Below are 18,257 nucleotides of genomic sequence, written 5' to 3' on the forward strand. Positions count from 1 at the left end.
ATATAATTGGCAAAGTGGAGGAAGGCGGGAAAGTGACCTATGATTGACAAGTAGTGACGCTCATATGAGCATAAATATTTCAGCGTGATCGCTGTATGTCACTTATCTGAGGTCCTTTTCGCCTTTGTCTCCATTTCTCACTTAAGCAGTGTACCTGTTTTGTAAACCCGCTTGTATTTTTGTTGTTGATGTTATTTACTCAAGCAGGAGTTCCCCGATTGAATAGTGTTACCTGGAGTTTATCAACCCCATTGATAGTAAAATATATCAACTGAAACATCAAACAAATTGTAAATCAAGTCATGTGGTTTATACACTACAGTTTCCTTGTGGCAAAATCTACAATACGTTCAAGCACACATCAGAATGAATGAATATATCTTACACCAAAAGGAGACAGCCCCTTTGGTATCCCATTGTAAAGCTGCAAAATACTTGTTCGATGACTTTACCTGCATTATTCATAGACCAGTTATTACCCAGCATCAAAGGAGGCCATGTGGATAAAAGACTGACACGAGAACAACATTGGATATACTATTTGAACACATTGGATCCTCAGGGTCTAAATAACATGGTGGAATGGTCAGAATTTCTTTAAATAGATAATCTGCTGCTGCATAGGTGCTAGCGTTGTGATAAACCCAGTGCCATTTTTTGATTTCTGCAGAGCAACATGAGTAGACAGCCTAGTTGCTGATGAATACATATGCCCGATATTTTAATCCAATATAAGAGTACTTTTGAGTGGACTGATTCTATATTTTCTTTGTGTTTTAGAGAATGAGACAGAGGACCACCCCTGAAGAAGCGGTAGTGAAACAGGCGCCCGCTGGGATTGTCCAATTAAAAGATAAGTATCTCTCACGCCCAATGATTGAAAAAATATAAGGCTTTTCAATTGGATCAGATCTGTTCAGAAAATGAGAAATTTAAATTTTGGATAAACCAAATAAAAAAGAAAATAATTTATATAACTGATATGGAGGTTTTTTGAGCTGATGATTGAATATAGCTGAGCAGAGAACGTTATAACATGCAGTTCCTATGAATGCCGTTGAGGTTTCAGCAACAACTGAGGCTCTTTTCCTTCCATTAATAGATTTAAAAATAAAGAAATATTAAGGAGTGTTTGAGAAATATTCCCTGAACAGACAAGTGCGTTTGAAGTGACCACTATTTATTGATTTTTTAGTGATAAACTAACCTTGACAAACTGAATCATACGTATTACCATTTGACAGCAGCAGTATGTGCTGACTTTGGTTCATTTCTTACTAGGTAGAGGTTAGTATATAGCACACACGCATTTAAGTTTCTATTTTTTTTGAATAATAAAATTCAAGTTTAGATACAAGGGTGTTGTAATTAGAGCAGGGCATTTCTTCAGGCTTCAAGCATTGATATCCACATCCCAAAGCGTCAATCAGTGACCCATGCTCCCACTGTAGCAGCGCATGTATGCTTCCCTCGCACGCTCTGCATTATGAAGCACATGGATATGTGGAATCTAAGGCCACTTCTCTGGATGATTTTAGTCTTCAATTAAAACATGATCACAGAAACACAAAGACTGCTGAACCAAAACTCTGAGACAGCAAGCCAGAACCAAATGTTGCCCCCACCCTGAACACATAGTCCTCCTCCCCCACCTACCAAGCCCGTTCTACTACAGGCCTGAAGATCCACACAGCTTCAATTCCACTTTAGCCAGTCAAGAGCCACTTTTAACATTGTACAGTTAAAGAAAGCAAACTAAAACAATGTCCAAGGTTCAGTCATACCAAGGCCCGAGTCCAGCTTTGCCACACTCTGAGCTAGAACCAGTTCTTGGAGGAAGAGAGCAGAAAAGCTATGTCAGGCCCATCTGTGTGAGAGACAGTTTTCAGCTCTGAATACCTACAAGTATGCCGTAATATTAGTGTGAGACAAGAGCAAACTCAAAGAGATAGTGCCTATACAAATTCCACTCTTTTCCTTTTTTTTGGGGGGGGGGGGGGTGGCTGGCAAAGAATAAATAATGCACCATGAATTCTCTATCCCCACTGAGGATTCAATGATTCGGCTCTTAACAGTTCATTTTCACACACACTTTGGTAAAAGCCCATTTATCCAACCATCCACATGCGTCTTCAACCCCACTCCACCTATCCTCTCCCAGAAATCTCCAGCCCTGAAGCAACCAGAACACAGGCTCTTCATAAACACTGAATACATCCTTCCACCACAGCCACAGTGAATGTCCAGCAACAGCAGAGAACCGCTGTCCAGAGTTCAAAGGATTGAAGTCCATTCCTGTTGGGAACCACACTGCTCCCTGGGGCTCCCTTGGCTGTGTTTCAGATTGCAAGATTGGCATGCATGGTTTCGATCTGTTCCAGCAGGCAGAATATTACCATATCCTTTGTGAGAGAGAGAAGTAAAGTGCTTGTCCAAAGTACCAAAATTAAAGAGAAAAAAAGGGGGAGGAGCCTGGAAGTGATGCCCTGGGTGTTAGCACAGCCTCCCCTAAGCTGTTTTATTGCAAAGCAGTCAGTCTTCCACAGTAAGCCCACTCCTGGTGAGAAAAGCAAATAACCACACAGAAAATGAGTGAGTAGCCTGGAGAAAAATGTGATCATGACAATGCACAGAACACAGTGATGACATCTTAATGCAACCAGGACAATAATGCACAGCAATGCCTCAGCTCTTCCCCTTCATGGGATTTACATGAACCAACTTACATAAGAATAGCCACCAACTAAACCATTCTTCTATCACCTGTCTGCTATATTGCCCTATGCACTGCATTAACTTCCCCCCAATCACCCAATTCTCGTCCTCAAGTCCAGTTTTCCAGACAGCCCTTCCTGAACAAATTCATACTTCTAGCTTTGCATGCCACTTCCTTCCCTCCCTCTATTCTTGCCTCCTTGCCCTTTTTAAGTGAAACATTGCCTTCTTAATAAAGCAGGCCTCAGCTTGTTATTCACCTCCAATTGCCAACACAGAGGCACACTTCAAGAAGGCTTTCCAGTAGTCTGAATACAATCTACTTTTCAGTGGCAGCCCTACCATTAAGGCCAACTGAGGTGGGGGCCTCAGGCGGCACTCTTCAGGAAGCGTCACATCCCCCCACACCAGCCGCCGTCTGGCATCTCCCCCCTTCTCCGCGCCTACTTTTATTAAAAGGCGGCGGCAGCGATTCCCATTGGTTGCCCTGCTGCGACACTGCTTTAGAGAGAAGAGGGTAGCCTATGGAATTCGCCACTGCCGTCTTTTGGAAAACAAAGATAGGCTCGGGGAAGGGGGTTCAAGAAGGAAGGGGGGGAGATGGCAGACCACGGCCGGGGGTGGGGAGTGCGCCATCTCAGCCCTCATCTCGGGTGGAATCTCAGCCCTCACCTCAGATGGCAGATTGCAAAACAGACAACCGAGTCATTCCTGCACAGAGAAAGCAGGGGCACAATCTTCCTGAAAAACTACATATGCCAAGCAAGTTCTACATAACTTCTTGCAATATGCTCATGAGCAGTTTGGAGGAAAGGATTTCTCTGGCAGGAATAACCCTGCCCTGCACACTATACATTCACACACACAATGAGGAGGACCAGTAGTGATTTCAGCTCTTTTCTAATGCTTTGCCTTGCACCACCATCTTATGATGTCACAGCCTATCAGCAAATTAAAGAGACAAAACATTACCTGGAAAAAGGGTTTTGGGCGTAATCAGCCTGAATAGGCCTGGAAATCAGGGTCTAGAACAAAAGAAAGCAGGAGAGGGGAAGTAAAGCGATTATGAGAGTCCCAGATAACCAAATAGTTCCACCAATTTATTTCCACATGCCCAAGCTAGTAAACACGAAACAAACCAACCACACTCATACCCTGGGACCTGAACATAGGCTGCAACCTCTGCAAAAAAACAGAACTGCATGCAGTAAGGAAGAAGCTTCCAAGCAAGAGATTTCAGACTGGGAGATGCATTAACGGTACCTAAAGAACTGAGCTTTCAAGGCCCTCACCTCAGTACAGGTCTCCAGGGAAAGGGGCAGAACCAGGAAAGCAAGAATAGTCTCAAATCAGTAACTGCACTTAAAGCACAGTTCAGAGGGATATGCCCTACAAAGTGCAAAATTAGTTCACAACATCCTTGTTAGTTCCCCAAATTGGTAGTACTCAAACCTCCCTCCCCCCAGCCAATTAGTTTTCATGTTAGCTGCAGGGAATGTGCATGAGATTTATTTCCAGTGTATGCAAATTTCTCCTGCATATTCAAGCCAGATATGGCAAGGGAGGAGGGGTAGTTTACCCTAGGACAGGCTTGAGAAGCATGCTCTACTACGCTCCTTGGGCACAGATGGACTGCCTAAGCAGGAGGAGAAAGTGTATCTTATCTGTCCTCATAAAAATGTATAAATTAAAAGGTAGAAAGCAAGCTGTGACATTTCAGCCTCTGTACAAAGAAGGACACTAGACTCCAACTTCACAAGGATGTCCACATCCCTACCAGCCCTCACATTTTAGGCCACGGAGGCTCCAGGCAGAAAATGGTCAACATGGGCCACTAGCTAGCTTCCTCCAAAGAAAAGGTGGAGGAAAAGCCTGCTAATTTACAGGAAGAACAATTCTTTATGAAAATACCTATGTGCCAAGAGGTTTAGACCACTACCATTTAATACGGTCTCCTGCTGTCTTCGTGACGCTGGTCTATGAGCTGCATGTCAGCTTAGCCCCTTTCCATTAGGGCTTGGAAAATCAGTCTATCAAGAGCTGACAATCATACTGCACTCTGCATTTCATTGCTATTAGTTCAGAATTTTAACTATCAATACTGCTATTTATGCCAACCTGGACTTGCAGTTATTTGGAGACTTGTGACAAACTGGGGAAAATGAAAAGCGTGCCAGTGCAGATAAGAGCAAATGGGCACAGAACAGGGACATGCTTGTTAGCGTGGTCCAGCATGGTATGTTTAGAAACATACAAAGTGAAGTCTACAGCTAGGCAGCTCTCTATCATCATATTAAATCTAGAAAACTTACAAAAAGCAGTCACTAAAATTGTCCAAACTGGGGCTAAGTCACAACAGGAGCCGACGAGAGAAGGAAAAATTCTAGACTTGGTCCTTAGTGGAGCGCATGATCTGGTGAGGGACGTTATGGTACTGGGGCCGCTTGATAACACTGATCATAACATGATCAGTTTTGATATAAACCTTGAAGTAACTATACATAGGAAGTCAAATACGTTAGCGTTTAACTTTAAAAAAGGAGACTATGATAAAATGAGAAGAACGGTAAAAAAAAAAAAAAAAACTTAGAGGGGCAACTGAGAGGGTAAAAACTGTACAACAGGCGTGGACGCTGTTCAAAAATACCATCCTGGAGGCAAACATATTCCACTAATTAGAAAAGAAAGACGGAAGTCCAAAAGACAGCCGGCGTGGTTGAAAAGTGAGGTGAAGGAAGCTATTAGGGCTAAAAGGAATGCCTTCAGAAAATGGAAGAAGGAACCGTCTGAAAATAACAAGAAGCAACATAAGGAGTGTCAAAGCAAATGCAAGGCGCAGATAAAGAAGGCCAAGAGGGATTACGAAAAAAAAGATTGAATTAGAGGCAAAAAAAACATAGTAAAACATTTTTTCGGTATATTAAAAGCATGAAGCCGGCAAGAGAATCGGTTGGGCCGCTGGACGACTGAGGGGTAAAAGGGGCGATCAAGGATGACAAAGACGTAGCGGAGAGATTGAATGAATTCTTTGCTTCAATCTTCACCGAGGAAGATTTGCGTGGGATACCGGTGTCGGAAATGGTATTTCAAGCGGTCGAGTCAGAGAAACTTACTGAATTCACAGTAAACCTGGAGGACGTAATGGGGCAGTTCAGCAAACTGAAGAGTAGCAAATCTCCTGGACCGGATGGTATACATCCAAGAGTACTGATAGAACTGAAAAATGAGGTTGCGGAGCTTCTGTTAGTGATATGCAATGTATCCTTAAAATCGGGCGTGGTACCGGAAGATTGGAGGATGGCCAATGTAACGCCGATTTTTAAAAAAGGTTCCAGGGAAGATCCGGGAAATTATAGACCGGTGAGTCTGACGGTGCCGGGGAAAATGGTAGAGGCTATTATTAAAAACAAAATTACAGAGCACATCCAAGGACATGGATTACTGAGACCAAGTCAGCACGGTTTTAATGTGGGGAAATCTTGCCTGACCAATTTACTTCAATTCTTTGAAGGAGTAAACAAACATGTGGACAAAGGGGAGCCGGTTCATATTGTGTATCTGGATTTTCAAAAGGCGTTTGATAAGGTACCTCATGTAAGGCTACAGAGGATATTGGAGGGTCATGGGATAGGAGGAAATGTCCTATTGTGGATTAAAAGCTTGTTGAAGGATAGGAAACAGAGAGTGGGGTTAAATGGGCAGTATTCAGAATGGAGAATGGTAGTTAGTGGGGTTCCTCAGTGGTCAGTGCTAGGACCGCTGCTTTTTAATATATTTATAAATGATTCAGAGATGGGAGTAACCAGCGAGGTAATTAAATTTGCTGATGATACAAAGTTATTCAAAGTCGTTAACTCGTGACAGGATTGTGCAAAATTACAGAAGGACCTTACGAGACTGGGAGACTGGGCGGCTAAATGGCAGATGACGTTTAATGTGAACAAGTGCAAGGTGATGCATGTGGGGAAAAAATAACCCGAATTATAGCTATGTCATGCAAGGTTCCACGTTAGGAGTTACGGACCAAGAAAGGGATCTGGGTGTCATCATTGATAATACACTGAAACCTTCTGCTCAGTGTGCTGCTGCGGCTAGGAAAGCGAATAGAATGTTGGGTATTATTAGGAAAGGTATGGAGAACAGATGTGAGGATGTTATAATGCCATTGTATCGCTCCATGGTGCGACCACACCATAAGTATTGTGTTCAATTCTGGTCGCCGCATCTCAAGAAAGATATAGTAGAACTGGAAAAGGTGCAGCGAAGGGCGACAAAAATGATGGCGGGGATGGGACGACTTCCCTAAGAGGAAAGACTAAGGAGGCTAGGGCTTTACAGCTTGGAGAAGAGATGGCTGAGGGGAGACATGATAGAGGTATATAAAATAATGAGTGGAGTGGAACAGGTGGATGTGAAGCGTCTGTTCACGCTTTCCAAAAATACTAGGACTAGGGGGCATGCGATGAAACTACAGTGTAGTATATTTAAAACAAATAGAGAAAAGCTTTCTTCAAAAGCTTTCTTCACCCAACGCATAATTGAACTCTGGAATTCGTTGCCAGAGAATGTGGTGAAAACAGTTAGCTTAGCAGAGTTTAAAAAGGGGTTGGACGGTTTCCTAAAGGACAAGTCCATAGACTGCAACTAAATGGGAAAAATCTACAATTTCGGAAATAACTTGTATACAATGTTTGTACGTTTGGGTAGCTTGCCAGGTGCCCTTGACCTGGATTGGCTGCTGTCAGGGACAGGATGCTGGGCTCGATGGACCTTTAGTCTTTTCCCAGTATGGCATTTCTTATGTACTTATGTAACATAATTGGGAGGTGGAAAAAATTACCCTTGAATCACTATATCAATATATTTTCTTCATTGTTTCCCACAGAAGTGTAATTCCTCTGTTTTAGCAATGATCATATTTTCCAACCCCCCCCCCCCCCCCCACACACACACACACACACACAAGTGTATAGGTCTGAATCCCACCCAAAGGACAAATGGAATCATTGTCTGTTGTTGGCTCTGACCTTAAATGTGGATTTCAGCCAAAAAGACAAAGAGGCTCCTTGGGAATATTACTGGAGATCCTTTTATCCCAGGCCAACAAATGGGGACAACCTCTCAGGTCACAGGGCAAATTATTTCAGCACTCTAGGAGCAACAAAAGTCTTGCTCAGGCTGCTGCAATTAAGGAATATTCTGCTGCATGGAGGAATTGCCAAGAGGAATTCAACAATATACAGTGGGGGAAATAAGTATTTGATCCCTTGCTGATTTTGTAAGTTTGCCCACTGACAAAGACATGAGCAGCCCATAATTGAAGGGTAGGTTATTGGTAACAGTGAGAGATAGCACATCACAAATTAAATCCGGAAAATCACATTGTGGAAAGTATATGAATTTATTTGCATTCTGCAGAGGGAAATAAGTATTTGATCCCCCACCAACCAGTAAGAGATCTGGCCCCTACAGACCAGGTAGATGCTCCAAATCAACTCGTTACCTGCATGACAGACAGCTGTCGGCAATGGTCACCTGTATGAAAGACACCTGTCCACAGACTCAGTGAATCAGTCAGACTCTAACCTCTACAAAATGGCCAAGAGCAAGGAGCTGTCTAAGGATGTCAGGGACAAGATCATACACCTGCACAAGGCTGGAATGGGCTACAAAACCATCAGTAAGATGCTGGGCGAGAAGGAGACAACTGTTGGTGCCATAGTAAGAAAATGGAAGAAGTACAAAATGACTGTCAATCGACAAAGATCTGGGGCTCCACGCAAAATCTCACCTCGTGGGGTATCCTTGATCATGAGGAAGGTTAGAAATCAGCCTACAACTACAAGGGGGGAACTTGTCAATGATCTCAAGGCAGCTGGGACCACTGTCACCACGAAAACCATTGGTAACACATTACGACATAACGGATTGCAATCCTGCAGTGCCCGCAAGGTCCCCCTGCTCCGGAAGGCACATGTGACGGCCCGTCTGAAGTTTGCCAGTGAACACCTGGATGATGCCGAGAGTGATTGGGAGAAGGTGCTGTGGTCAGATGAGACAAAAATTGAGCTCTTTGGCATGAACTCAACTCGCCGTGTTTGGAGGAAGAGAAATGCTGCCTATGACCCAAAGAACACCGTCCCCACTGTCAAGCATGGAGGTGGAAATGTTATGTTTTGGGGGTGTTTCTCTGCTAAGGGCACAGGACTACTTCACCGCATCAATGGGAGAATGGATGGGGCCATGTACCGTACAATTATGAGTGACAACCTCCTTCCCTCCGCCAGGGCCTTAAAAATGGGTCGTGGCTGGGTCTTCCAGCACGACAATGACCCAAAACATACAGCCAAGGCAACAAAGGAGTGGCTCAGGAAGAAGCACATTAGGGTCATGGAGTGGCCTAGCCAGTCACCAGACCTTAATCCCATTGAAAACTTATGGAGGGAGCTGAAGCTGCGAGTTGCCAAGCGACAGCCCAGAACTCTTAATGATTTAGAGATGATCTGCAAAGAGGAGTGGACCAAAATTCCTCCTGACATGTGTGCAAACCTCATCATCAACTACAGAAGACGTCTGACCGCTGTGCTTGCCAACAAGGGTTTTGCCACCAAGTATTAGGTCTTGTTTGCCAGAGGGATTAAATACTTATTTCCCTCTGCAGAATGCAAATAAATTCATATACTTTCCACAATGTGATTTTCCGGATTTAATTTGTGATGTGCTATCTCTCACTGTTACCAATAACCTACCCTTCAATTATGGGCTGCTCATGTCTTTGTCAGTGGGCAAACTTACAAAATCAGCAAGGGATCAAATACTTATTTCCCCCACTGTATAGTGATAGTAATAAAGTTGGGCTTAATAGCTTTCGGGTTTTCTTTCAATCTAACATGTCATTCTGTAATCAAGTCGTCACACACAGGCACACAACAAGAAATAGCAGCAGGCACTAAAAAATGGGTCCCATCAGCATGTGACACCAGGATACCCAATATTAAAGCGTGTTCATGTGACAGGAAAAACACTAATTTGAAATGTGCTCACATGCAGAAAAACCAAGGCTGGCACCAATACTGGCAGGCTAAGCTTTGTTACACTCCAAAGACAGAGTGCTTTCAACCCTTATGCACAGCTCTGTATCTGAAAATGGTGCTGCTTTCCTAATGGAATGTCCACTTAGGTCTATCTTTTTGGAAGAGCCACCTGATACCCCCAGGGAGGGAACAGAAGTGTACACACAATTTCCTGTGTATAATTTCGCCCCCTCCCCATTAGAACCAGGTTCCCTCTTCCAGTGGTTATTTCTTTTGGGAAGTTCTGACAAAGCATCATGAAGCAAAGGGGATTCTCTCTTCAGCTTGGCATGGAAGGGCCTTTATGGTGTCTACGATCAGCAGAGGAAACAGCTGACCCTCGGTTCCTTCACCTCTGCTCTCTCAATTGGATGCTCCTTTTTAGCCTGGGCACTATTTTGTTCAGGGGGAGCTGGGCCAGTCCCTCCTTGAGGCATATTCTGCCTTCTCGTCTCATTCTGTAGCTCCTCCGTGGCATGAGTATTATTTCTTGCATCAGGACATGTGTCAGTCACTCCCTGCTTATGTTGTCCTTCCTCTGTACTCTGTTGTTTCTCTGTAGCTTTGGTACCATTTTTCTCATTCACATGTGAGCCACTTTTCCCCTGCTTCTCATTCTGCCCTTCTTCTGGTTTCTGTATTTTCTCCATTTCCCTCTTCTGTACTGTGGGAATACCCACTTTCTCTCTAGGCTCCAGCACCCTCCTTTCAGCCTTCCTGCTTTCTGCCTGGGGAACAGTCTTCCTGCTCTCTGCCTGGGGAACAGGCTTCCTGCTCTCTGCCTGGGGAACAGGCTTCCTGCTCTCTGCCTGGGGAACAGGCTTCCTGCTCTCTGCCTGGGGAACAGGCTTCCTGCTCTCTGCCTGGGGAACAGGCTTCCTGCTCTCTGCCTGGGGAACAGGCTTCTTTCCCTCTCTACTTCTCTTTGAGCTAATTCCATGCACACCTGTTCTGTGTTGTTGTTCTTCAGCTTCCATCTGAGACATACTGTAAGCCATGGCAAGCTGGAGATCCTCGTCATCCTCATCATCACTGTCCACAAAGTAGTATGTAGGTGTAGCACTCTGGGAGCGCTGCAAAGGGGTGGAATGGGAAGAACTGTTCTGCATGGACAGCTGCTCTCGTCGGCTCAGTTCCATCCCAAGTGCCAATTCATCTTCCACACCTACAAACAATAATAATCAATAGTAAGAAAGGTCAATTTGCACACAATTCTGGTGCTCAATAGACAAGCATGGAAGTTAACCAAAAAGCCTGCATACAATACTCCAATGGAAAAGCTCCTGAGACAACCTACAAAGCAGATCAAGAAAATAATGGGTCCAGCACCTACCAAGCACAATTTCATGGATAACAAGCAAGGGAGCACAAATTTATCTGCAGCTGGTAGAGCCCCTGACAATAAAAAGCAGCATAATTTTTGTCCCACTATTTAAGAGTCCCTGACAAAGTAAAAGAGAAAGGCTATCTTCTATCCTTAGCTAGTAGATTCCCCCAGACAACGGGAGGCATGGGCTACATTCTTAGAAAAGTGAATCCTTGGGACATGAATAGGGAGTTTGGGCTCCAGCCTCGGCTGACAGAACCTGTGGGTCAGTCACACAGTCTGGCTTCTATTCCAAGCTGCTAGAGTCCCTGAAACACCAACCATATGTTTAAACTCTACCACTTCCTGTAAAGATGTGTTTCTTCTATTTTTAATGTGTTTGCATAAAAATTTCCGGAGGATGACTTTATAGATCATTTTGTACAGTGTCAAAATTTGTAACTGAACAATGCCATTAAAGCAAAGGGTGTGAAGGGCAGAGGGAGGCAGAAGCAAGAGAGCAAGATGCTGAAGTTAGGCCGCAGCTTTTGTTCATAAAATACAGAATGTCAAAAGTTTTGGGAGCGACATTCTGCCAGGTGCCACTTTCTGGTCAATATTTCGCTGCTATTTTAAAATGCTGGCTGCAGTACTCAAAAGCAGCACTATTTGGATAATGGGTTATGTTGAACAACTGGACTTATTCATTTGCCACTATCCGGACAACTTAAGCCTTCCAGACAAGCTATCCAGATAGACTGCCACACTCTGCCTGGCAATATTTGCCGAGAGCAGAGGCACAGTCCAGAACAGCCCGGTTAGTAACACTTATCCAGATACGTGCTTTTGAATATTGGCCTGTTTATTCTTAATCCAAACCATGTACTTGTTCAGACCGGAATCGGCTAACGCCGTTAACGGTAATATGTAAGCCACATTGAGCCTGCAAAAAGGTGGGAAAATGTGGGATACAAATGCAACAAATAAATAAATTGTAAATTTATGCAGATTTCCAACCAAGCAACATGCTGAGCTGTGAACAAAGAACATTCCAACACAACTTTATAGCTATGTTCACAGTTGAAAGCACGTTACACATACAGCAGCTGAATATCAACACTCTGTGGGACATCTTTAGGCTACACTCCTGGCCCATCCAAAATTCCACAATGACTTTAAAAGGTGTATCATCACTGTGTCTTTAATTATCAAGTTTTTAGAAAAATATACCTATGTTGTTGGCACATGCTACTAGCCTCATAAAGTGCTTTGACTGCTGAATCCTTCGTTTTTAAAACTATTTTGATACTGTAAGGAGCAGAAAACACAGAGTGCCCACATAAGGATAAACAAAATCAAGTAAAAAGTAAAAAAAACACACAAAAGAAACCAACTTATTTTTTCTAATTTTGTTTATTGATTTTCCATATAAGCAACTATATAACTTCACATTAAAAAAGTTTAAATTCTCAACAGTCATGATTTGATCATGGAGTCTGAGCTTCCCACCTTCAGCTGAAGACTATGGTAGAGTGTGAGAGGTGAACAAGTATCTCTTCTGTCCCTTGTTCTTTCTGCCGCGTTTGGTCTTGTTGGCCATTCTCTGTTGTTCCAAAGGTTACAGGACTCTCAGATACTGCACTTGAATGGTTTCACTCCTACATCATACACTTGCAGTGTACATCAGGGATCTATTTTGGTCCTTGTCCTTTTCAATATGTAATCCAGAGCAAACGTCTAGCTCAGCTCCACCCTGGGGCTTTCGCTCCACACTCCACCCGGGACAGAGGTCATACAAACAGAATACTTCTGCACACACACAGTTCCCACTGGCTGGTTCACTCGAGCTGGGTGCAGGTCAAGGCCAGAATTAATCTGGTAGGCAGATGGTCAGCACAGCACAAAACAGTCTCCACATGATATCAAGCCTTTCAAACTCACGGTTCAGTTCCATCTTAAATTTCCTCTATTTGCAACCAGAATAAGGTACATATCAAATCTCCTCTATCTGCTGCCAGGCATCACCACACGGTATCCACACTGATCCTTTCAGTCCTCTTCACATAATCTCAGTTACTCTCTATCCCATCTTGGACCAGGGTCTATTCACCAGCACAATGTGAGTCCCGCCAGAAGTGAGGCACACCCACTTCCCACTTCTCCTACCTGGGGCGGTTATACCCAGGCACTCCTACTTTGTTTCCAAGTCAGGAACACTACTGCGACCGAGGCTTCCAAATACCACACTTGCACACTTCTCCTGTTTTGGTTCTCAGGACTTTCCCTTCGGTACTATGGGTCTTGGTGGGGGAATGGGGAGGGGGCTACCAAAGACCAGAATTTTCTCCAAGCAATCTATTTTATTAACTACTTTGTCCTGCCCCCATGGGATGGGCTTTACTCCGATATCCTCATCAGGCTGTCGATACCAGTTCTGTCTCCTTATTGGCCACCCTGAATATCCTTCCTCCCACCCTCCAAGCAGGAGCATTTTCAGGTGTAGATGTCACAAATATTTTCCTGGCTCCTCTGCTTCCATTCATTCAGTCCCTTGACCTGACACCTTTCATATATGCAGATGATATCCAAATTCTCACCCCTCTGATCTAAACCAAGTTCTTGGTCTTAACTTATAACTTACCAGAATCACTGACTGGTTGAGCAACCACTTGCTGAAACTTAATTCAAATAGATCTAAAACACTCATGATATTGAAATGTGGAGACAACACCACTTCCACCCCAACTGTTTTTCTCAATACTCAGGTCCCCATGGTATCCCTTCTGTTAAGGACTTAGGGGTTATACTCGATTCTACTCTGAACTTTTGGTCTCAGATTTCATTTGTTTATTAGCCACTGTTTTTTCAGGCTGAAGATCTGTTCTTTTCGTTGTCCGTACATAAATCTGATCTTGATATTTAGTACATTTGACTATACAAAGGCTTAACCACCAAGGACATATGGCGCTGGCGTTTGCAACTTGTACAAAATACTGCAATCATTCATTTCAGTATTTATATACCACTTAGACCTAAGTGGTTTACACTTTCATTTTACAGGTACTGGATCGATCCCTAGTGGGCTCACAATCTAAGTAGTACATTTTACCTGGGGCATGGAGGGATAAGTGACTTGCCCAGGGTCACATGGAGCTGCAGAGGGAATTGAAACTGGTTCCCCTGGATCTCAACCCACTGCTGACCCATCAAGCAGTAGTGGGAATGAAACCAGTTCCCCAGGTCCGCAACCCGCTACACGAACCACTAGGCCGCTCCTCCACTCAAGCTCGTGGTTCAACGAAGAAATGAAAAAATTAAAAACCCAATCAAGGAAACTGGAACGCACATGGAAAAAAATAAAAGAACACACACTCAACGCATGGAAACAAATACAAAGGAAATACAAATATGCAATAAGACAGACCAAAAGGTCATACTACAAAACTAAAATTGGGCCGGACTACAATAATACGAAGAAATTATACCATCTTATGAACAAATTACTAGACACAACGCCGGTCATCACAAACAACACTGACATCCCATCTGCAGAAAACCTGGCTAAATATTTCAACGACAAAATTATAAACCTACGCAAAACTATACCTTTGGATAACATGAACATAGAAAACTTCATTAATGGGCTAGACCCAACCTCTGGTGAATACCTGCCGGATCGATTATGGACAAACTTCGCTCTCCTCACCGTCGACACAGTTACCCATGCGATTAAAAGATACTCCAGCAGCCACTGTCAACTGGACATATGCCCCAGCTACCTAATACAACCTGCCCCCAATGCTTCATAACAGATCTCACATCCCACTTAAACTTCATGCTTCAGCAGGGTATTTTCCCTAAGGAAAAAGGTAACATCCTGCTCACCCCAATACCAAAAGACAACAAGAAAAAAAAACAAACAAACGATATCACCAACTACCACCCAGTAGCATCTATCCCATTAGTAGTTAAACTTATGGAAGGATTGGTGACCATACAACTCAATGACTACATAAACAAATTTACTATACTACATGATTCACAATCAGGATTATGACCTCAATACAGCACCAAAACAGTACTACTTACTCTCCTAACTAAATTCAAGCGGGAGATAGCAATAGGCAAAAGCTTTCTCCTCCTCCAATTTGACATGTCCAGTGCGTTCGACTTGGTTAACCATAACATATTGCTAAGACTCCTAGATTACTTCAGAATTGGTGGAAACATTCTTAATTGGATCAAGGGATTTCTAACCACCAGAACATACCAAGTGAAATCAAGCACAAACATATTGCCACCCTGGTCACCAGACTGTGGAGTACCACAAGGATCACCACTATCATCGATCCTTTTCAACCTCATGATGGTCCCACTAGCCAAGGCCTTAACACCCAAGGCCTTAACCCATTTATTTACGCTGATAACGTTACATTATACATCCCCTACAAACATGATCTGGCAGAAATCACCAAAAAAATCAAGCTCAGCTTGAGCATCATGAACTCATGGGCAAACGCATTCCAACTAAAACTTAATACAGAAAAAACACACTGCCTTATCATCACATCCCAATATAATACATACAAACCCACAAATATCAACACCCCAGAACATACCCTTCCTATCTCAGACAACCTGAAAATTCTCGGAGTCACAATCGACCGAAACCTTTCACTAGAGACCCAAGCGAAAACCACCATAAAGAAAACGTTTCTCGCAATGTGGAAACTCAAACGGGTGAAACCATTCTTCCCGAGAGAAATATATCATAACCTGGTACAGTCAACGGTACTAACCACGCAGATTACTGTAATGGCATCTATGCAGGATGCAGAGAACAAATTTTAAAGAAACTTCAGACTGCCCAAAACACAGCAGCAAGACTTATATACGGAAAAACACGCTCTGACAGCGCCAAACCACTCCGAGAAAAACTGCACTAGCTTCCAATTAAGGAACGTATCACTTTCAAAACCTGCACAACAGTTCACAAAATTATCTACGGTGAGGCACCGGGATATATGACAGACCTCATCGACCTGCCAATCAGAAATACTATACATTCAGCACAATCATACCTAAACCTCCACTACCCAAACAACAGGGGACTCAAATACAAATCCACATATGCATCCAGCTTCTCCTACTTGAGCGCACAACTGTGGAACTCACTACCTAAAGCAGTAAAAACTACGCTCGACTACCTGAATTTTCGGAGAGCACTAAAAAACATCTGTTCAAAAGGGCATGCCCCACCGACCCAACATAAAAAAACTGGCACCTGCGATTCAACGTAACCAAAGAAAATTCTCCCTCATTAAGCCCCCAATTGTATTTACCATACATGTAATTCATTCTACCATAATATTATCTGTAACTTATCTGTTCATATCGGAATCGGCTAATGCTGTTTAAGATACTATCCAGCTTATTTTCGAAAGAGAAAGAGGCCCATATTTCGACCCAAATCGGGAGATGGGCGTCATTTTCCCGTGGGCGCCCAAATTGGTATAATCGAAACCCGATTTTTGGCGTCCTCAACTGCAGTCCGTCACGGAGACGAACAAAGATCACGGGGGCATGTCGGAGGCGTGGCGAAGGCGGGACTGGGGTGTGGTTATCGGCCAAGGACAGATGGGCGTCTTTAGCTAATAATCGAAACAAGAAGGGCGTTTTTGACGAGAATTTGGTCCGCTTTATTTGGACCCTTTTTTTTCAGGCCCAAGTCCCAAAAAAGTGCCCCAACTGACCAGATGACCACCGGAGGGAATCGGGGATCACCTCCCCTGACTCCCCCAGTGGTCACTAACCCCCTCCCACCCAAACAAAACCCACTTTAAAAACTTTTTTTCCCAGCCTGTATGCCAGCCTCAAATGCCGTACCCACTTCCATGACAGCAGAATGTGTTCTATCCTCTGACAGCCTTTCCCTGGTTCTGATGTGGCTCTCGGGTGAGTGTGACACCTTTTCTGTTAAGGGCACTGCAGAGTCACATCAGCAATGCATTGTGGTGGGTGTAGGTTATTGAGCTCCGTGATTCCACTAGCTTGTGTTAAATGCTCACGATGTTGGTAGTTGGTAGGCTCTACTCCTATGGTGCTTTTCCCTCTGCTTACTGGGTCAGAGTGTGCCCTATTTTGTTTCCGGTAGTCCATGAGGTAGGGGCCATTTCTGTAAGCCAGTTTTAGATCCCTTTCATGTGTTAGCCAAGTTACAGCACTTAGTTCTTACCTTGAATGTTGCTGAAAGAGGGCATTGTACATCATTCTGCCAGCTCGGACCTACTGCTAATCTCAGTACCAGTGAGACTCGTTGCCAGTGGGGCACAACCTCTGATCTGCAGTTAACTGTGAGTAAACATGCTTATTCAAATAAAGGAGGTTTTCAGCAAGCTTAGTCTTCAGGTGTGAACTGCTGTGCCAAGGTTATACAGCAGCAACAAGTCATGCCCCTGGAGCACTTTTAGTGGGTATTGCAGTGCACTTCAGGCAGGCAGACCCAGGCCCATCCCCCCCACCCGTAACACTTGTGGTGGTAAATGGGAGGCCTCTAAAACCCACTGTACCCACATGTAGTTGTCCCCTTCACCCCTAAGAGCTATGGTAGTGTTGTACATTTGTCCCTCCCACAACCAAATCACTTGGATTGGGACGTTTCTAAGCTGGGCATTTTTAGTTTCCATTATCTCAAAAAAAAAACCCCGCCCATCTCAGAAAGGACCAAATCCATGGCATTTGGTCCGTCTAAACCGTATTTTCGAAACAAAAGATGGACGCCCATCTTTTTTGAAAATACGTTCTGTCCCGCCTCTTCACATACCCGTTTTTGGACTTAGACGCCCATGGAGATGGGCGTTCGATTAGGCCCCTCTATGTAAGCCACATTGAGCCTGCAAAAAGGTGGGAAAATGTGGGATACAAATGCAACAAAATAAATAAATAAATATGCCTACTGAAATGAGAAAGAAAAACAGTAATATCTGGGAAGCAGTATATACTAATGCCTTAAGGTTCTGGACCAAAAAGCTGTAATAGAAGAAGTTGACATGCATTTAGTGGCTGCCACAGCGATGTGGTTTACAAAGAACCAAGACAGATATAGTTTACAGTGCTATAAACTATTCAAGAAGGATAGGGTAGAAAGAAAAGGAGGCAGAGGA

General features: G+C 43.7%; 1 protein-coding gene across 1 annotated transcript in view; it reads right to left on the bottom strand.

The window, feature by feature from the left end:
* Window positions 1-288: 288 nt before the first annotated feature.
* The window catches only part of DNAJB2 (DnaJ heat shock protein family (Hsp40) member B2), a 115,264-nt gene continuing 97,295 nt past the window's right edge, over window positions 289-18,257 (bottom strand). The window contains exons 9-11 of the mRNA XM_030210590.1: window positions 10,735-10,953; window positions 3,688-3,740; window positions 289-2,557 (exon numbers count right to left, since the gene is read on the bottom strand). Of these exons, the coding sequence (XP_030066450.1) occupies window positions 3,712-3,740; window positions 10,735-10,953 (248 nt within the window). The 3' untranslated portion in view covers window positions 289-2,557; window positions 3,688-3,711. The remainder of the gene's footprint in view (window positions 2,558-3,687; window positions 3,741-10,734; window positions 10,954-18,257) is intronic.

Source organism: Microcaecilia unicolor, chromosome 7, assembly GCF_901765095.1.
Source record: "Microcaecilia unicolor chromosome 7, aMicUni1.1, whole genome shotgun sequence".
Classification (NCBI taxonomy): Eukaryota; Metazoa; Chordata; class Amphibia; order Gymnophiona; family Siphonopidae; genus Microcaecilia; species Microcaecilia unicolor.